Below are 19,712 nucleotides of genomic sequence, written 5' to 3'. Positions count from 1 at the left end.
ATAACCATGCAGAGATATTACATAAATTGCCTTTTAAAAAATCATTTTATTTACAAAACCATAAAATTATATTTTGTAATAAAACCATCAAAAGCACTAAGGTAATATCTGAAAAAGTACTATTTTTGAAAACTTCAGACCACAGACTTTTAAAAATAACTACATACATAGAGTGTTTAAAAATATCACTGGCTCTAGGACTATAGGCAAAAACATCTGTAACCTTCACATAGACATACAAATGAATAAAATCCCAATGTTATTGAAATTCTATTTAAATTAATGATAATAACTGAACTGATATTTCTATTCCACTTTAAATATTACAAAGCACTTTACAAGCAATATTTCATTTGGGTCTCATAACAACTTACGAGTTATGTACAACAGGTATTACTGTCCCCATTTTATTAATGAGGACCCTAGGACTGAGAGATGACCCATGATCTACTTGCTTATGCTCACAAAATTAGTAAGTATCAGAAAGAGGATTTGAACTTAGGCCTTCTGAATTGCAAGTTTAGTATTTTATAAGATAAATAAGTTGAAATAATTTAATAGATTAAATATTTTCATCTACTCAATTATGTCTTATGTGTTTTTCTTTATCTAAATAAAATACGTATTATTTTATTGACCTGAATTACCTAAAAGCTAGTACTTTCTTATCATGAGTGGGTACAGCAGGTCCAGAACTGTGATTGCACTAGGACAAGAGATTCCTAGTGTAGAATTTTCTCCAGTGATTTAGATCAGCAACTAATCTGCTACTTACAGTCTTCCATGGTTGCCTGGGATATTTAGAAGTGCCTTGTCCATCATTATATAGCTAGCATGTGTCAAAGGCAGGATATGAACCCAGGACTTCACGACCACATAATTCTATTCACTCATGCTACCTCTTTCATTTCTCTTTTAGCAATCTTGAAATGTAAATATTCACACATGTGCTAAGAAAAAGACCAGCAAAACACTGGGCACTAACTTTAATCCACATTGGCACACTTGATCTGCACTGTAACCATCGCTAATGCAGCCAACCATTGGCTAGAATTATGTGTGTTATTGGTAGAAATGGAATTTCATATTCTAAATGAAATTCTGTGGTGATGAAAACATTAAGAATAGAGAACAAATCTCACCTTGAATCATTTCTTCTAATCCCTCTCAGGTATAACTTAATTTTTCAGAGGGTTTAACTAGCAAAACATTACCAAACTTCTTATGCCCAACTGGATACTTATCTCTTTGACTCTTGGTTCCTTGGTAAGTAAAAAGTGGGCATTGGACTACATCATCTCCAAGGTTCCTTTAAGTCTTAATATTTGTAATGGGAATGGTAATTTGAAGATCTCCCCTGCCCCTTAATAGATCTAAGGGAATTTAAAGATCTTCCCAGTACCCTAATAGGCTGAATGTAATCACATGGGGCCTGTGGTGGGAGGATTTTGCTGAAGGGTGGAGTAGAGCCCACAGGAAGCTGGGAGTCAGAGAAGCTAGACAGTCGGAGAGAGAGGATGCATGCAGGGGAGACAGCTAGGTTTGTAAGTGTTGGTTTGTGGGAAGGCTAAAGGATGGTATGGCTTCATGCTGCCTTTCAGTATGTTAACTTCTATGTTGCTATGATGGATTCAGTTTCCTGGTGTGGGGATTTGCTTTTCTAGTGTCAGAATAAATGTTTTCCTTCTGTCTTTTATATGGAGAGTCTGTAATATTTCGTGATAGAGAACTACACCACAATATTCATAATCACCATTGGGGCTGTTAATATTGTATTGGCACTGCAATATCACAATAGCCTATGATTCAATGAATGTTTTTCCCTCTCTTAGCTGTGAGACTTGGTTTCCAGAATGACAGAAGAAAGAAAACCTATCTTTTACAATGTTTCTTGGGTTTTTAATCATCTTTCAGTCACTTAAGAAAAAAATGGATCCAGGACCTGATAGGCAAGAGATCTAACAATAAAGTACAGGGCTGTGAACAGCCAATCTCAACCCCCCAATCATAGCTCAAATAGGCCTATACAGCTATTTGTGTTCACATATGGCCTCTCTTCCTTTGCATTTAATTCCTAACATCCTCATGAGACATATGTGTCATATATTCCAAATGAACAAATACCATGAAATCCAAGCATCCTAACTTAACAGTGAGCAGGCTCAAAGCCTCAACTATATTCAGTGCTGCAGAAGGCAACTGTGGTCATTTATATTACTAGATATTTTTGGGGTGGAGGATGGTAGAAGAAAGATATAGGAGAGTTTACCATAAACTAATCCTGATAGCAAATTCCTACTTTTCCCCTCTACCTCAATCACCCCAGCCACCTGACCACTGAAGGAAGAAGGGGCAGAGGAGACTTTTATAAAGCACTTTAAGCTTTAGAAGCACTTTCCCCATAATGACTATCAGGTTGGTAGACCTGGGTTCTAATTTTAACTTAGCCACTGGTTTGGAGAGTGAAGCAGGGAAATTCGGTTTAACTTCTCTTAGTCCCAGTTTGCTCATCTGTAACATGAGCATAAAACTATATATTCCACATATTTTTTGTTAATGTATGTAAAGGCTCCCTGACAACTTAAACATACAACACAGAGGGTGTTATTACACAAATCTGAATGTACAAAGGAAATACATTCATGAATTTGTTTCTTTTTAAAAAGTGCTGACTTCAAGTTATCAAAAATAGTACATAGAGCTGCTTCCAAAAGGCATAAAATAGGTGGGCTTATTTCTTTTATTAGACAATCATTTCAGTCATTGCATTTGGGAGGAAATAGTTTAAATCGTTTGTTTCTCTAAGTGTGCCCTGTATTCAAGGACTGCATTTTTCTTTACATTTGAATTGAGTGATTCCTTACCTGATTTATTTTTCAAGTTTGCAGTCACTCCATTAAATTCAGACTTATCGATTTCCCAGGCAAGTGGCAGTTTGCCAAAACTGTTAGATAAGCTTTCCAAGTTACTATCTTCATTGTAGATGATCTCTGAGGAACTAGTTGGGATCCCAATGTATCTGGCTGAATTATTTCCAACAGTTACAGAAGTGCTACTGGCAAGGCAAGAAGAAAGAGTAGAATTTGGAGTTTTATAGATTGAGGTTGCCTGGTTGAGAAAGGCATAGTCTGAGCAGATGGCATAGATTTTTTCCCGAGTATGAGTCACCGGACAACTCCATGGATAACGACCATCTCCACCAGAACCCAATGGGGATGTTGGGGCATTGGTGGGGCAAAAGGATCTGGCAGCAACTTGCAAATTTTGCTCTGGGGACTTTCTTTCAGGCTTACGGTCACTGTTTCCAGAATCATTTGATCTTTCTGTGTCTACAATGTTAGGCATTGAATGAAATGGCAAAATGTTATTTCCAGGAAGATTTCTTGCAACAACTTCAACAGCCTACAGCATTCTCCAAAGATTTACATGGGGTTATTTGGAACACCTAAATAAAGACAGAGGGACAAAGATAAATAGATCAGCAAGCAATTACATGCCCCAAAGAGAAATTAAATGTTTTGTATTAAATGATATTCGTCCTTAGTTATAAATGGCCTCTGGAGCAACTGAAAGCCTCTATTTGTATTATTTTAAATGAAATATTATTCTGAAAATCAATCAACAAGCATTTATTAAGTATTAAGTGCCTACTATGTATCCGTCACTGTGCTTGAAATTTATTAACTTTGTTTTTTGAAGGTAAAGTACCATACAAACTCAAAATATGAAAGATGAAGTTCAGAACTTCACTAAAATCTCTCAATCAGCAAAGTATAGATAACCTATACAGAAATCTGTCACCTGACAGGAAGCAGTTCTGACAGTTTAAGAAGAGGGTTGGTTTTCAAGTCGAGGCTAGTTACCTTTGGAAGAAAGTAAAGAAAGGTTTAAACAAGTAATTTTATATAGGACTTGGGAATTGGAGATATAAAGAGTACAACAGAGAACTCCCAGGTGAACACAATCAAAAGTAGCTTTAGGAGAAAACCCCACTCTGCAAGGGGGCACACACCTCCAGAGCACAGACTTTCAAAGGACTTAATCCCTATTCCACCATTCTTTGATCTTTCCAACTCCAGGCGAAACAAGTAGCTCCTTCATTCATTTCCTTATTTATAGAAGCACAGAATGTCGGAGCTGAAAGGCATCTGACAGGCCACGTAGTCCAATCCCCACTCCACCCCTAAGTAAAAACCTTCAAAGACTTTATAAAAATTAAAAAGTACTTTTAGGAAAAATTATCAAAACATACAGAAAATAACAAGTATTTAAAGGATTAATGAAATCCACAGAGAGGCCTAACAGTAAAGTGGAAAGGCTGTGTGATCCCAGAATAAGAAAACCTGAGTTTCTGACTTTCTAGCTATATACCTTTGAGCAAACTGCTTATACCTTGGCGCCTGGGTAGGTAAAATGGCAGGTGAAAGTGGAGCAGGGGAGGAGTAAATACCTGTTTACACACTATCTATAAGAAAGAACTTTGTAACAAAGTAACTTTGTAATTAGTAACAAAATCCATTCATTCAACAAACATATATATATATATATATAATTTATATTACATATATATGTTCCTATATAAATACAAGCTCTCGTTATTTTTAGGTGATTCCTAAACCCATTCTACTATTTAATTGTATCTGCTGGAAGAGAATTAATCTTTTTTAACTCCGTCCCACTGAATTTTTAAATTTTTTTGTTTTACCTCAGCATCCCTTAAGCAAATGTGATGTTGTTGGGTTTTTTTGAAGTAAACTTTGATTTCAGTGGTACAGGAACTCTGTGGGGTTCCTTTCTGCTGAAATAAATCAGACTTGCTCTGCACCTTATAGTCTTAGAGCTGCCTCATACGCATGGAGGTTGTCAACAACCATTTATTAAGAGCCTTCTATGTGCCAGTCACTATGCTAAGGGGTATGGATAAAAACTAAAGTAAAAGATAGTTTCTGTTCTCAGAGTTCATGGTCTAATGAGGGAGGTAATATGCAAACAACTGTGTAGAAATTAGATAAAAACAAGAGAAACTGGAAAAATCAAAGAAGGGAAGGCATTATTAGCATTAAGGAAGATCCAGAAAGGTTTCTTGCAGATGTGATCTTAGCTGAGATTTGGAGTTAAGAAAGACGACAGGCAGAGATAAAGGAGATATTTTCAGGTATCCCAGTCAAGTAATGAAAATGCATAGAGTATGGGCCGGCTGGGTGGCACAGTGAATAGAGCACCAGCCCTGGATTCAGGAGGACCTGAGTTCAAATCCTACCTCAGACACTTAACACAAAAACTAGCCGTGTGACCTTGGGCAAGTCCCTTAACCCCAATTGCCCTCCAAAAAGCCAAAAAAACAAAACTGCATGGAGTAGAAAGATCCTTGCATAAGGATAGCAAGAAAGTCACTGGATGGAAGAATATATATATGTGAAGTAAAGCATAAGTAAACTGGAAAAGTAAGAGGGTATCAGATTATACTGGGCATTTTGACTTGCCGTTAATCTCACAGCCAGTATGTCAGAGACAAGATTTGAAAGATCTTCTCAATTCTATGACCAGCACTCTACCACATTACAATATATTTTTATGAAGCTGTCTAATAAACATTAAAGATTATACTTGGTATGTTTTTCTGTTAAAATTACTTTACAAAAGGTCTGAAATATCTTAATAGAGTAAGAGTATACTTAGAGGTGGTAAATGCTTTCTTATGGAGGGACAATACTATTTGAATTTTTGTTCAGTACTATAAGAAATATGGTCACAGAAGACACAAATAATGAGCCAAAAATGGCAGAAGTTAACTAAAACACTGATCAGTTGAGAAAAAAGAAGGAAAAAAAGGCAAGGCATAGCTAAAAGTAGTATATCTACCTAACGAATCACAGGTAAAAGACATAAACATTCCTCACAATAAGGATTATAACCTATTAATCATAGGAAAGAATTTTTCAAAGCACTACTAACATAAATTCAAATCAAAAACAACTCTGAAGTTTCACCTTGCAGCCAGTAAATTAGCAAAAAGTGACCAAAAATAGAAATAGTTACTGTTGGAGAGGTTGTAGAAAGATATACACACTGATACACTGTCAGTGGATTATGTTAAGAAAGTGACTAAAATGTCAATAACCTTTGACCCAGAGATTCCACTGCTGGAAACATGGTCAAAAGAGGTTAATGACAAAAATAAAGACCCCCCCATATCAAAATATTCGTAGTAGCAATTTTGTGGTAGCAAAGAAACAGAAACAATGTAGATAGCCACCAACTGGGGAACAGCCTGACGATGCATATTGCACAAATGTAATATTACTGTCAAAAAAATCAAAACTGAATACTGGGAAATTTTAATTACCAATCTTGGCCCCAAACAAGAGATATGAGAAGATACATCATCAAGCTTCTTTGCAGAGTTGGGGATCCATGGGTATGGAACACTGCCAATAACATCAAACTTATTTTTTCTTTCTTTTCATTATATATGGTAAAGGATAGTTCACAGATAAAGGGATACATTGGGATGTACAAGATGTCTCTCTAATAATTTTTTTAAAGGCCCCATAAGCAACAAAGGCAACTCTGGTTCACATTAAAAATTTGGTAGAAATATGCTAATTACAGGGAAAATTTTCCTACCACAGATGGATCCAAATCAGGCAGCCCAGTGAAAAGGGTCCCTATCCAATGGCCAGAAGAGTTAGCAATGAATGCAACAGGGACTAGGGTCCAATAAATACAGAAGACAATGGCGATTTTCTCTGTGCCCTTAAACACTGTAATATGTGTTTCCATCAAGGTCAAGTAACATTTATATGTAAGCAAAAAAAAAAAAAAAGATTAGGCTCCCTACTATGGGAAAAGGTGAAAGAGCTAGAGGAATGTGTGCTATCAATATAATGAGCTCATCTTAAGCCTAGGGGCAACATTAATGGCTCATAAAGTCCTTCTTCTGTGGCTTTATGGAGTTTATTCGTAATAAAAAGTTATAATTTCAATAAAAAAAGGCTCTAACTCCCAGTAAGAAAATTCCTAACCTAAGAGGTAGATTTCTTCATCTAAATTTACATTTATAGCTATCTCTTTAACCTTTGAACTCTCTGTGGTAATATAAAAATTTAGGTTACTGGAAATGTCTGGATAATGAAACAGCAGATTATATTAGTGTCTAGTCTATGGCACCAGTAGAAGATAAGGAAAGAACAAATCTTTTGTTGGGAAAAGGTCCTTGAGTACATGAGTATACTGGTGGAGTCAGTCTTGTTCTTCTGCTCTAATATGCCTGTAGACCTGCCAGTTCTCCTGAATATCGATCTCCCTTATCACAGCACAAGACTACCTTCTCATTCTCCTTTCACTGGTTGCCCCAGGGCTTACAGTTCTTGGCTTTGCTCAGTATAACTTGGTATATTACTTCTCTCTTTTCCAGATAATCAAAATCTCTCTCTGGTTTTGAAATTACCCCTTCCTTTCATACAAATTCCTTAGGAAGTCATCAAGTCTCTCACACAATGGCTTTGATTGATTCAAAGAGGTTTAAGTACAGACTCTGTTCATACTTGATTCTGATTGACAGATTTAATCAAAAAGTGTTCTTACCCAACAAAGATAATTGCTTTTCTGTAGATGGAAAATCAATGGAGACCCCACTTCAAAGGAAAAACAAAAAAGAAAAAAAATCTCAAAATGTAAAAGAGAATCCTAACCTATGTGAGAAGGCTGGAGTGTAGAAGAATATATCCCCTAAAAGGAAGAGGAATAGGACCATTAAACCTTTGGAGCTGATCACCTATAGGGGATCAGATAAGATATATACTTCACGTAGACAACAGAGCTGTACCCACTTGAGAGAAGAAATAAAATGAAGATTCATAAGTAGAATCTAGAGTGAGGACATTGGGTTGGAGCCAAGATGGTGGAGGAAAAGCAGGAACTTACTTGAGCTTGTCCCCAGTTACCTCAAATACCTGTAAAAAAAAATGACTCAAATTTTAGAGCTACAGAACCCACAAAATAACAGAATGAAATACATTTCTAGTTGAGGACGGCCTGGAAAACTGACGGGAAGGGTATATTGCACTGGGCTGGAATGGAGCGCAGTCCCACATGGGCCACCAGGCACAGACCGGCAGCACAGACTGGCCAGAGCAGACCTCAGGGGATAGAGTGAGGACATCCAGTATTAGTCAAAGGGAAAAAAGATGAGTTGAAGTAGATGGTGACTCCCTGTTGAGAGGCACCAAGGGAGCCATGTTGACCTGACCTCATTAATGAGGAAGCAAACTGTCTTCCTGAGATATGTACCTGGGGACATAACAGCCTCACAAGACTTGCCAAAACTAATGACCAATACTCAATTTTAGTGATTCCCATGGGAACAAATAGTGAGAAGACAGGAGTTCATACCAGTGAAGGAATTGGATATGTTTAATCTTGAAAAGAAAAGACTTGGGGTAAGTGCTATAATTGCTGTATTCGAATATTTTTATTATATAAAAGCAGGATAAAAGTTATTCTACTTAGCTCCAGAGGCAAAAGTAGGAACAATACTGACATTACATCCAGGAAATCTTCACCTAGATGTAAAAAACAGTTTTACAATAATTAGAGCACTACAAAAATCTCAGGAATGTATGCTCCTAATGCCCACCCCGAGACATCTTTGATTAGAAGTATGGTAATCACTGTTGGGGATATTGGAGAGAAGATTCCTATTGAAAGCTGATTTGGATAATATGGCTCCTGAGGTACCTTCCAACTGAACTTGTGTGATCCTATCAATAGGTTAGTAGACAATCCAGAGGTTCAAATAGTTTAAGAAGTTGTCATTGTCTTTAGATAAGTCTCAAGTTCTCCTAACAACAAAAGGATATCTTCAAAAAGGAATAGTATACTCTGGATGGGATTGATAATGCAATCTGAAGATTATTGAGGGCCAGATTCTTCTCATCTTCGTATTTGCCTTGTCCATTAATAGTTCCATTGGAGGACGGGAAGTGTATTAAATACCAATCTTCTCATGTTTGTTATCAGCTCTGGCCTAGCAGGGGAAAGTTGAAAACTCTGGTTTATCTAAGATTTAAATATTATGTGTACAGATATATTATCCATGCTGTCCCGCTCTCCTTTATTACAAACAATATAAAATCAACTGTGAAATTAAAGCTTTCAGTGAATATGTATATAAAAATATACATATATGCATGCATATATGTACGTATATGTGCATGTGTGTAAATACACAACTTTTTCTTTGAAATTAAAGTTTGAGAAAGCATTCTAGAAGAAGACAGGGAGAACAGTCTTTTATCTCTTTCCCTTTTTTTTTTTTTGGCTGTTCAAGTAACATATTGTTTTATTTTCCTAATAACTGAACCTTCTTCCTCTAAATGTCAGAGGAAAAAAAATGACCACTGTGGATGGAAAGTTTTCTAAAACTTATTACATATTTCTCTTCCTTCTAAAACATAATACACTGAACATAATTAAAACTTTTCTTCAATACTTAAGGTCATACTATGAATATAAATTATTTTACAGCACTAAAATACAGTGATTCTTTCACGGTCTATTGAAGTATGTTGAACAGCTTGTCTCAGACTGCTATATTTTTGGGGGGGGTGAAATTTTGTCTGCTTTTATAATATTCAGTCTCTTTCCTCACTCTCAGTTCAAGTACTATATGATCTCCCAGGTGTTAGTACCCTCCCCCCAAATTTGGTAGAATTATGCTAATTAGAGATGGAAATTTTTCCACCACAGAAAAGATCCAATTCAGGCATTCTAATACTTGTATTTAATATTGGCATGTTTCTGTACATATTGTTTATCCCCAGTAAAGAGTAATTCTTTAAAGGTATAGTTATTTTATTTTTTGTCTTTGTTACCCCCTTACCTAGCATAGTGCCTTGAACATAGCTGGCACTGATAGATAATGAATGAATGAATGAATGAATGAATGAATGAAATGGTCAAGCAATAATTTCTCCCTTATTGGTGCTATCAGTATGATATATCTAGACACTCTAATTTGCTGTTCGAAATGTGGCATGGACTATGAAAACAAATTAAAGTTTTTTAGAACTGTACCTAAAATAAAAGTAAAAAGTTTCTTATTGAAATCCCCCAAGGTTAATGAACTTGGAGTAGAAAGATGGTTCAAATGCAGATCTGATACTAGCTCTAAGAGCAAACAACTAAACCTCTATGAGCTGCAATTTTTTTCCTATTTTACATAATGATAATAATATTTGCACTGGCTACCTAATGGACTGGTTTTGAGGAAAATTCTTTGTAAACAAGAAAGCACTACATAAATATATTATTGTCATAATTGACTTTATCACATGTATTTAGGCTTTTCTGAAGCTTCTTCTCTATCAACTGCACTCCAGACAGGTTGCCAGATAATTGGTTATGTCAGAAGTTGCTGTTTAAGAGTTAATGAAATGCAACTGTGAGCTCAGTTCTGGTCTCTTCTAAAAGAAAGCTCTTTATAATTTATTTATAAACACATTTATAACAAGTGCTCCTCACCTTAGGCATTAGAGTCATTCCTGAAAAGTTGTATGTAAACTGAACCTCAGATGAATATTTTAAAAGCAGGAGGAGTTTGCTGTTTAAAAGAATCATTAAAACCAGTAAAAACAAAAAAGCCTTTGAAAAGCAGAAAACCATCTAATTTGCTCGTCGCTGCTGTTTTGTGAACTATGGTTGTTAGATATCAAGTTTAAAAGCGGGAATGCACTGCTAGTGCACCCATTTTTACATAGGGGGACACTGAGGTATTGGACAATTAAATGACTTTATCAAGGTCAAATATCAGGTCAACAGTAGAGCCAGGACTAGATCATAGATTGCTTCTCTCTGTGGCGTTAGTTCCATCTAGACAATAACGAACCACAGGACTGCAGCCAACCTTCCTCCCCTCCATTCCTCTTCCCCGGTCCCTACACTTCAGCTTTCATATATCCTTCAGGCCATATTCCTTTCTCCCCCTCCTCCTTCCTAACCCAGCTCCTTAGCTCAGTATCTCCAGGAGGAAGCCTGGACTACCTAACTGACCTCTAAGGTCTCTTCCAAAGGTAGGATCCTGCTAAGGGCACACAAGGGAGAAGCATCCTGATTGCTTGGGGCGCCGTGGGGAGGGGGACGTAGCCTGAGGACCAGGCACTGCTTTCCCTCTCTTTCCCTGCAGCTCGGGGACCCGGAGACTGCTCCCTTGGCTCAGCTTAGAGGCCAGCAGCGGGGGAGGGAAGTGGGGCAGGAGGCTAGGAGACTTAGGGTCGTCAGTCTCGGACCTTGTCTCGGGTTGAAGTGGTACCGCGACAGGTCGGAAGAAGTGGGGAGCGACAGGGCAGTGCTTCTCGCCCCTGCTACGGGTCTGGAGTCGGCTAAGGGCTCGCACAGCAGGGCCTCGGCGAGGGGAAGATGCGAGCTAGGAGAGAGGTAGCCCCGGGACCGGCCGCATGCACGCACGCACTCACTCACCCCGGCAGCTGCAGAGCCAGAGCAGGCTCGCGGTTCCAGCCCCAGCTAGCCCAGTCTCCCTCCCCTCCGGAGATATGGTTTCTACCTCCCAGGGGTTGGCCAAGTAAGAGAAGGGGTGGAGAAAGGCACAGCCTGTCAGAGGATGCAAGGATAGACCGCCCTGTCCCCAGCACCACCGGAAGCTGAGGGCTCGGATCCCAAATGGGTGGCCGGAGGGCGGGACGGAGGACTGGGCTTGGTCTTTTACCACGAATTCGCATTCTTCTGTCAGTTTCTGTGTACCGGAGGAAAGGTCACGGTAGCTGCAGCAGGGAATGTTGTAAGCGTCCATATACATTTATTCAGTAAAGCAAAAATGAATTCTGGCCTTGCCTCTAAGAGACCGGCTCCCACGGCCTATTTAGTGGTAGCCACAGAGGAGGCAAGAGACAAAAGTAACACAGCTGGTCCAGTTCTGGCACTGAACCTGAAAAAAAGACGTGGACAAATGAAATGTAGGAGGAGAAAGCAGATTGGAATGAGGAAAGGCCCCAACGGGTTTAATAGTATTTGGCTCTTAAATAGCATTGAAAGATCTTTCCTCAAATTTCTTTTTATTTCAATAGCTGTATAAGGCCCAGTATGGGGTAACCCAGCTTTTAAAGGGATTGAAGACTATGCCACAAGAAGATTGATTGAAGGAAGTATCAGCCATTCAGCAAGCATTTATTAAACCCTTAGTATGTGAGAGGCCCTGTGCAGGAGTTAGGAGTGGCATGAGGTTTGACTGGTCAGACTAAAGAATTTTAAATCGTGTATTTTTTTTTCCACTTTTCAAGTTCCTGTGATAACATTAAAAGACAGAAAAAGGTCTCGTTTTACAAGTCAGGCCCTCATGGATTTTTTTAAGAGCTTTCTCTGTAGTGGATGAAAGATGAAATAATTGAGGAAAACAAATGTTTCATCTTCTGAACGCATCAATTTATTGAGCAATGCAGACCAATTACATAACAAATTGGGACTAGGCAACTTCCTCGGCTCAGGACTGATCTGTCAGGGAATTAGTCTGCATTGATTAATAAATCAGTATGCTCAGAAGACTGAACCTTTGTTTTCCTCAGCCATTTTTCATCTTTCACCTGCCACAGTTTTTGACAAGCCATGCTAGGCGGAGTCAGAACTCAGACTCCTGGCCAACAGCCTTCCACAAAAACTCTGGAGACTACTGTGGTTTCACCGAGGGACTTTTTCTTGGAAGACTGCCCCCGGCGTCAGGACTCCTGCTTGATCCCCATTTCCTTTTATTTTTTTTTCTTTTTTTGGAGAGTGGAAAGCAGGGTAATTGGGGTTAAGTGACTTGCCCAAGGTCACACAACTAAGTCAAGTACTAAGTGTCTGAGGTCGATTTTGAACTCAGGTCCTCCTGATTCCAGAGCCAATGGTCTATTCACTGCACCACCTAGTGGTCCCTTGATCCCCATTTCTTCTGAGCTAAGGTAAGGTTTAGATTTAGTTTGCCACCGAGACTGGAGTGGTTTAGATTTAGATTGAGTTTGCTCCAGAGATTGGGACTGTTTAAATTTAGGTTAAGTTTGCCTCAGGGACTGGTACCAGTCCTGGTACCAGTTCAATAGTGTACTGTAATGCCATGCACAGCAGCTTTCCAGAAGAACTGCTACTGTAAACAGCTTTTAAGGTTCTGATTACATTGTATAGTGAATACTCTATTCCATAACAAATCAAAGCAAAATTTTCACAGAAAATCAAGGTATAGCATTCACAATATTACAACTTCTCACACAGCACAACAATTTATCATTAAAATGGCCACATAGTTTTCACCAAAGTGGTCACAATATTTAGAACAAAGAACAATCATTTCAAAGTACAATAGTCAAAGTCTTCCACTCACGGGGCAAAGTCTTAAGTTAACTCAATCAGTATCAAAATATAGTCTCAAAGTACTATAGTCTAAGTCTTCTACTCATGGGGCAAAGTCTTCCACTCATAGGGCTCTCTTAAGTTAACTCAATCAGTCACTTATTCAAAGTCTTAACAAAGAACAATCATCCCAAAGTACAATAGTCAAAGTCTTCCACTCTTGGGGCAACTTGATTAACTCAATCAGTCACTTCTTTAGCAATCAATTACTAAGTATCATACACAAACCCTCCACCTCTAGGTCACTAGTAAACTAGAATTTCATCATTACTCAGTACCCAGGGAGAGCTCTTTTCATCTTGACTTGGGGTTGGTTCTCAGATTCCCTGGATTCCCTTCCATGGTCCCAGATTCTACCTGGATTCACCAAACTGTCACCTGAGTTCAATGGCAGACAGCTCCCAGTTCCTTGTCCAGCTCTCTGGGTAGGTCCTAATCCACAGGGAAGTTCACAGGGTCCAATCCACTTCAGATCCTTCACAATTTCTGCTCCAGGGAATTCGAGGTTCAACTAAGCCACAAACAGACAAAGTCTCAGCATCCCAGTCATGCTTCCTCAGTCAACTGGGCTCCTGGCTCCAGGCTCCAGGCTCCTGGGCTCCTGTTCAGAAGAAGCTCCACAGAGACAAGTGTAGCAGCAAGCACCCCAGCATGCCCAGGGTGTCTGCCAACACAGGTTCTTGGATCTGCTTTGATAAAGGAAAGCAACTCAAAATGGGTTAACAAGCTTACTTTAATCAGTCAGATATGTATCGTTCACCTAGTTCAGGGGGAAAAGGTCAGCACCCCGAACTTCAAAGTATACAGACAGAATTATCAAGACAAAAACAGATCAAGCAGACAGATTTCCAAACTGTCCAACCATTACATCCATACCAAACAACATCTGGGTTTCAAAGCCGGAGGCTCTGGACAACGGCTTTCCAGAGTTTCATCTGATCAAATCACAGAACACTTCTCAAAGTGAGCCCCAAAACAAAGCTACACATCAGGGCTTATATAGCCTTCTCCTGGCTCAGAGAATGTAACAACCTTTTGGACCCACTGGCCAATCAAGAAGTATCTACTGAAAAAAAAGCCTCCTACCCCAGGCTCCAGGTGCACTTTAGCCTAGGGGCAGGGAAGATCTTAAAAATTTACATTCCCATTACAACAAGTTCTTAGGAAATTCTGGCTTAGTTCTCCATTCTCTCTTCTGTAGCTGCTCTGCCACCAGATGCTGGTCCCAAGAAATTCTGACTGTGACTTTCTGGGGCTTTTCCTTATATACACACAGCATTAGCTTCCTGTTTCAGCCAACCCCTTACTGTTATGACAGCAACAGGAGACGAAAGTTCATACCTTCTGTTTCCCCAACAGAGGCTTGATCAATTACTAAGTGCTAAGTACCTGCTACCTTTGCCAACACAAAGGGGTCTTCAAATTACCATTACATGTACTAGTCCTGAAATCAGGGAGACAAATCTTCCTAAATTCAAATCTGGCCTCAGACACTTTACCTGTGTGACCTTAAGCAAGTCACTTAACCCTGTTTGCCTCAGTTTCCTCATCTGTAAAATGAGCAGGAGAAGGAAATAGCAAATGATAATTATTTAATATCATTTTTAGACCTTAATAAGAGCCAAAACCTGAATTAATCAACCAGAAAATCCTGGACCTAACAACTTTTTTTGTTTTCTGAAATAAACTTAGAGAATATCTCTTCCTATGCCAACAAAGCCAGATGGGGCTGACTTTAAAGCCATGCACAAGCAGCTTCCCAGAGGACTGCTGCTGTGAACAGCTTTCAAGGTTCTGATTACATAGTATAGAAAACTCTCTATTCAATAACAAATCAAAGCAAAACATTCACAGAAAATCAAGGTACAGCATTCACAATGTGCAGTTTATCACAGAAAATCAAAATACAGATTCACCATGTTACAACTCAACAACTTATCACTAAAATGGCCAAATAGTTTTCACCAAAGTGGTCACATAGTTTTAAACAAAATCCTTAATTCAATCACAAAGTACAAGAGTCAAAGTTCTCCACCCCTAGGTCACAGTAAATCATAATCTTTTCAGCCAGTACACAGCATCCAAGTAAAGTCTTCTTTCAGCTTGACTTGAGTCTGGCTCTCAGCTTCCATGGTTCCTCTTCCATGGTCCCAGGTCCAATTGTCACCTGGGTTCAAAGGCAGGCAGCTCCCAGGTACTTGCCCAGCTCCTTGTCCAGTTCTTTGTCTAGTTCCCATTTCATATTGAAGTTCACAGTGTCCAATCCACCTCACAGTTCCAGTTTCTGGGAAGACAAAGCTTGACAGAGCCACAATAATATTCATGCACATTGCCAGCACCATCATCAATTCACTATCTGCCTGTGAAATCAACTCAGACCCACCAACAAAGTTTGAGAACTCAACACAAATCATCAGTAAAGTCCCAGGACCTCCAAAACCCTCCTCCAGGACTTCTGTAAACATACAACCAGAAAATCCTCTTTTAGGACTTCTGTACAAGATGTTTGTATCACAAACAAACATCAACACAGACAGAGCAGACAAACAGAGTGCCGGGATACCACAAGTTGTCTACTTCTTGACTCTGCCACCACAAGAGTCCTCTTCTCATTTCTGCTGTCTCAAGCCCTGGGCCTCTCCTTATATATGGTCATTAGCTCCTCCCCTTCTTGTGGAAGGAGTTCATGAGTTCTAGGGTTCATAAATTGTGAGGTTCACATGCTCTGTTTCTGAACAGACTTGATACAAGGCTCAAAAGAAACTTGAACTGAAACAAGGGATTAATTCAATAGCTGAAACAAGGTGGGAACTACTTCTGTGCTTGCCTTTACACTGACTTAAGAGCATTTTTCCTCTCTTTATAACCATTATAGATGAAACCCTTAACCCAAGACACTCTTGAATAATGGGACTTTTCTTATATTAATATCTTTATTTTATGGATGCATACTATGTTATGGCATGTTAATGGTAAAGAAAATAGATATCCTGGGTCATAATTTCATTTGACACTTTCTCAGCTCTCTCATTGTATTTGCCACCTATTCAATTAAAAAAAATTCATTTCTCATAATATGGTTAAACATAGATGGAGATATAAATTTGAGTGACAGACATGCTGAGTTGGGATTTGTTTTAAAACATATTTAAGCCTGGTCATTCTTTTATCAGTCAGTCAGAACTTATATTTTTGCTACTTGTACATACAAGCTTGCTAGCTTCAGCTAGCTTTAAGGGAATAAACAATATGTATTTACATATCACCTAGCCTATATGCCTCCTTTAACCAAACTTTCAGGTCAACACAAACCACTCCAGTATCTTTGCCAAGAAAATCCCAAATGGGGTCACAAAGAATCAGACATGACTAAACAACAAAAAACTCCAAAATATTGGAAAATCAATCAATTATTCAATCAACAATCATTTATTAAATGCCTAATATGTGCCAGTCCCTAAGAATGCAGAGACAGAGATTAAATATTAAAGGAGGAAGCTGGTAGTACAGTGGATTAGGGTGCTGGGTCTGGAGTCAAGAAGATCTGAGTTCAAATTTGGACTCAGACAATTACTAGCTGTGTGATCCTGGTCAATTCACTTAACCTCTATTTACCTTAATCCACTGGAGAAGGAAATGGAAAAACACTCCAGTATCTTTGCCAAGAAAATTCAAAAGATAGTATGGTCCACAAAGTATTAACATGAACAATAGGTTTGGATTAGGTTTACGCCAGGGAGAGGAAAAGTTTGAATTGGATTTAGTTTGCCCCAGGAATTAGGGAGGTTTAAGTAGGTTTACAATAGGTTTGCCCCAGGGAGTGGAGACTAGGTAATAATTTACTTGAACTATTGTAGTGGAAATTTTTATTCAGACATGGGTTGGAGTGTAATGGTAATGGGAATTTGAAGGTCTTCCCTGCCTCTTAATAAGCCTAAGGGAATTTGAGGACCTTTCCTAATTTGAAAATATACTTTGCCCCCAGTAGGCTGAATGTGGTCACATGGAGCCTGTGGTGGGAAGAGTTTGCTGAAGGGTGGAGCAGAGTCCACAGGAGAAGCTTGCTTAGGGGAGGCTTGTTTTCGGGAAGGAACAACTTTTGTTACTTTGTAGTCAAGTGGGTCAGGAGGGTTGTGACATTCTCTGACCCTGGAGAAATCTATACATACCTCAGAGACAAGGTTTTGCTTTGGGGCTCACTTTGGGTAGAGTTGTGTGATTTGGCCAGATGAGATTCTGGGCAGTCATTGAGGCCCCAACTTTGAAAACCCAGATGCTGGTGCTTCTCTCTCTGGTGACTATGTATGTGATGGTCAGACAGATAGAAGCCCTGACTGTTGGTTTGCTGAATTGTGTTATTTTCTCTGTCTGTATTTTTATCTTCTTATAACTTCTGTTTGTATTTTCTGAAGTTCAGGGTGCTGACTTTTTGCCCTGAACTAGGTAAATGATATATGTTTGATTGATTTAAGTAAAATTGTTAACCCTTTTTAGAGTTGCTTTCCTTTAGTAAAACAGATCAAAGAACCTGTGTCAGCAGCCATCCTGGGTATGCTAGGGTGCTTCCTGCTACAACAAGATGGCCTCTGAAATCCTTTCCAACTCTGATCTTTCCGATGGAACAGGCAATATAAGTACAAATGTTTTGTTTTCTTGGATGAGACGTGATTTAAATTTTATGAGATAAAGATTTAGAGATTAATGACCTTTGTTTAATTGTCTAACAGAGGCCCAAAGAAGGTAAAGGACTTGCCTATAGTCAAAAGAAGTAATAAGTGGCACAGCCACCATCATGTCCTTGATTTTAGATACATCACTCTTTCCACTTCATCATTCTGTCTTTCAGTAACACCCAGTATGCAAACTCCCTCTGTCCATGCTGATCTGTACCTATTTCACAAGTTACCTGGGGACACTGAGAGGTTAAAAGATGAATATATGGTCTCATATATAGTATGTGTCAAAGTCAAGACTTGATCCTAGATTTTCCTGATTCTAAGGCCAGTTCTTTAACCATTATACCATGTTTTCTAACTATCCTCAGTAAAAGAAGACAAAATAGAGACGCATGAGTGTTAAGTGATTTGCCCAAGTTGTAAAGTGGGGGCTTGAACCTAGGAACTTATGCTTCTAAGTTCATTGTCATTTTTCACTAGACCATGATGAATCTTTTTTCTTTCAGTACTCATTTTGCATTCCCATTTTGAATAGTAAAGAAGGTACTTAGGGAGGCTAGGTAGATGGACTCACATTGTTGGGGAACATAGTAGGTATTTAATAAATGTTAAATGACGATAGGGATGCCAAACCCAGTGCCACATGTAGAATTAGAAGGGGCATCTGGCAATATATAGCAAGACTTTATTTATGAAGTGACTGATACCCAAGTGAGGACAAAGTACTTTGCAGAGTCCCTGTCCCCTTCATGTGAAAATTTGCAATCAGAGATCCAAACTAAAATCTGAGATTCTATGTGGCTCCTACTTTTTTATACTTGGACAGCCTGAAAGAATCTTCTGAAGAAAGCTATTGGATGGAAACCTGAGTAAAGTCTGATGAATGTAACTATTTTCCAGTTTTCTCTAGCATTTCTTTTTTTTTCTCAAAATTTTATTTTAGATTCAAATGCTAGAACACAGAGAATAGAAAAAAAAGAAACAAAAACATATCATAAACTTAAATATTGGAACTTAAATACAAAGTTAGAAAGAAGTTTTCTCTAGTATTTTTTTCTCTTACCTTCTGATCCTGAATCGCAGGTGTTCCTACCTTCTAGTCTACTGTTTAAGGATCAAAGATAATCATTGAATTAAAAAGACTAAATTTTTTTTTCTACAAAGTCTTGCAGATTCCTAGAAGGCTAGGATCAGTAGGAGCCTGGGAACACTAAGGATCCTTGTTTATTGTGAGGTCTCATAACTTGAGGTCAAGTATATAAAAACACACCTTAACCATGATCCCTAGTCTGATTGAGTCAAAAGGGTGACTGCAGTACACAAATTTAAGAACAACTCTGATCTCTACCCTTTGTCTTAGCCGGAGTCAGTACCTCTTGCATATCTGATGGAGGAGATCTCTGGTCACTACAACAGCCCAACTCAGTCTAGAAATACTACAACTTCCAGAATGCAACCTTTCCTTCCCTCCTTCCCTCTCTCATTGTCTCACTCAAATCCTATCCTGCGGGACCCTGGGAATTGAAGTTTCCTTTCCTATCTCCAGAAGACCCTCCCCTCCCACTCCTCATCCCTACACCTTTTGAGGGTAGTAAGGGAAAGGGAAGATGTTCACACGCAAAGAGTTCAAGTCTTCAA

General features: G+C 38.8%; 1 protein-coding gene across 6 annotated transcripts in view; it reads right to left on the bottom strand.

Moving 5' to 3' along the window:
* Nucleotides 1-19,490, bottom strand: part of BIVM (basic, immunoglobulin-like variable motif containing) — a 49,975-nt gene extending 30,485 nt beyond the window's left edge. For 2 of the 6 annotated variants that reach the window (XM_069064225.1, XM_069064231.1), the window contains exons 1-2: nt 11,479-11,673; nt 2,865-3,445 (exon numbers count right to left, since the gene is read on the bottom strand). In XM_069064225.1, the coding sequence (XP_068920326.1) occupies nt 2,865-3,345 (481 nt within the window). In that variant the 5' untranslated portion in view covers nt 3,346-3,445; nt 11,479-11,673. Of the gene's footprint in view, nt 1-2,864; nt 3,446-7,926; nt 7,948-10,524; nt 11,247-11,288; nt 11,449-11,478; nt 11,674-19,137 lie in introns of those variants that run through there. The other 4 variants (XM_069064228.1, XM_069064226.1, XM_069064227.1 and 1 more) reach the window with 4 other exon arrangements.
* Between the last annotated feature and the right edge of the window lie 222 nt (nt 19,491-19,712).

The sequence above is a fragment of the Petaurus breviceps genome, unplaced genomic scaffold (assembly GCF_028583685.1).
Source record: "Petaurus breviceps papuanus isolate PSGF00001 unplaced genomic scaffold, PetGlider_PUasm1.0 90625, whole genome shotgun sequence".
Classification (NCBI taxonomy): domain Eukaryota; kingdom Metazoa; phylum Chordata; class Mammalia; order Diprotodontia; family Petauridae; genus Petaurus; species Petaurus breviceps.
This window is presented reverse-complemented; position numbering and strand designations above follow the sequence as displayed.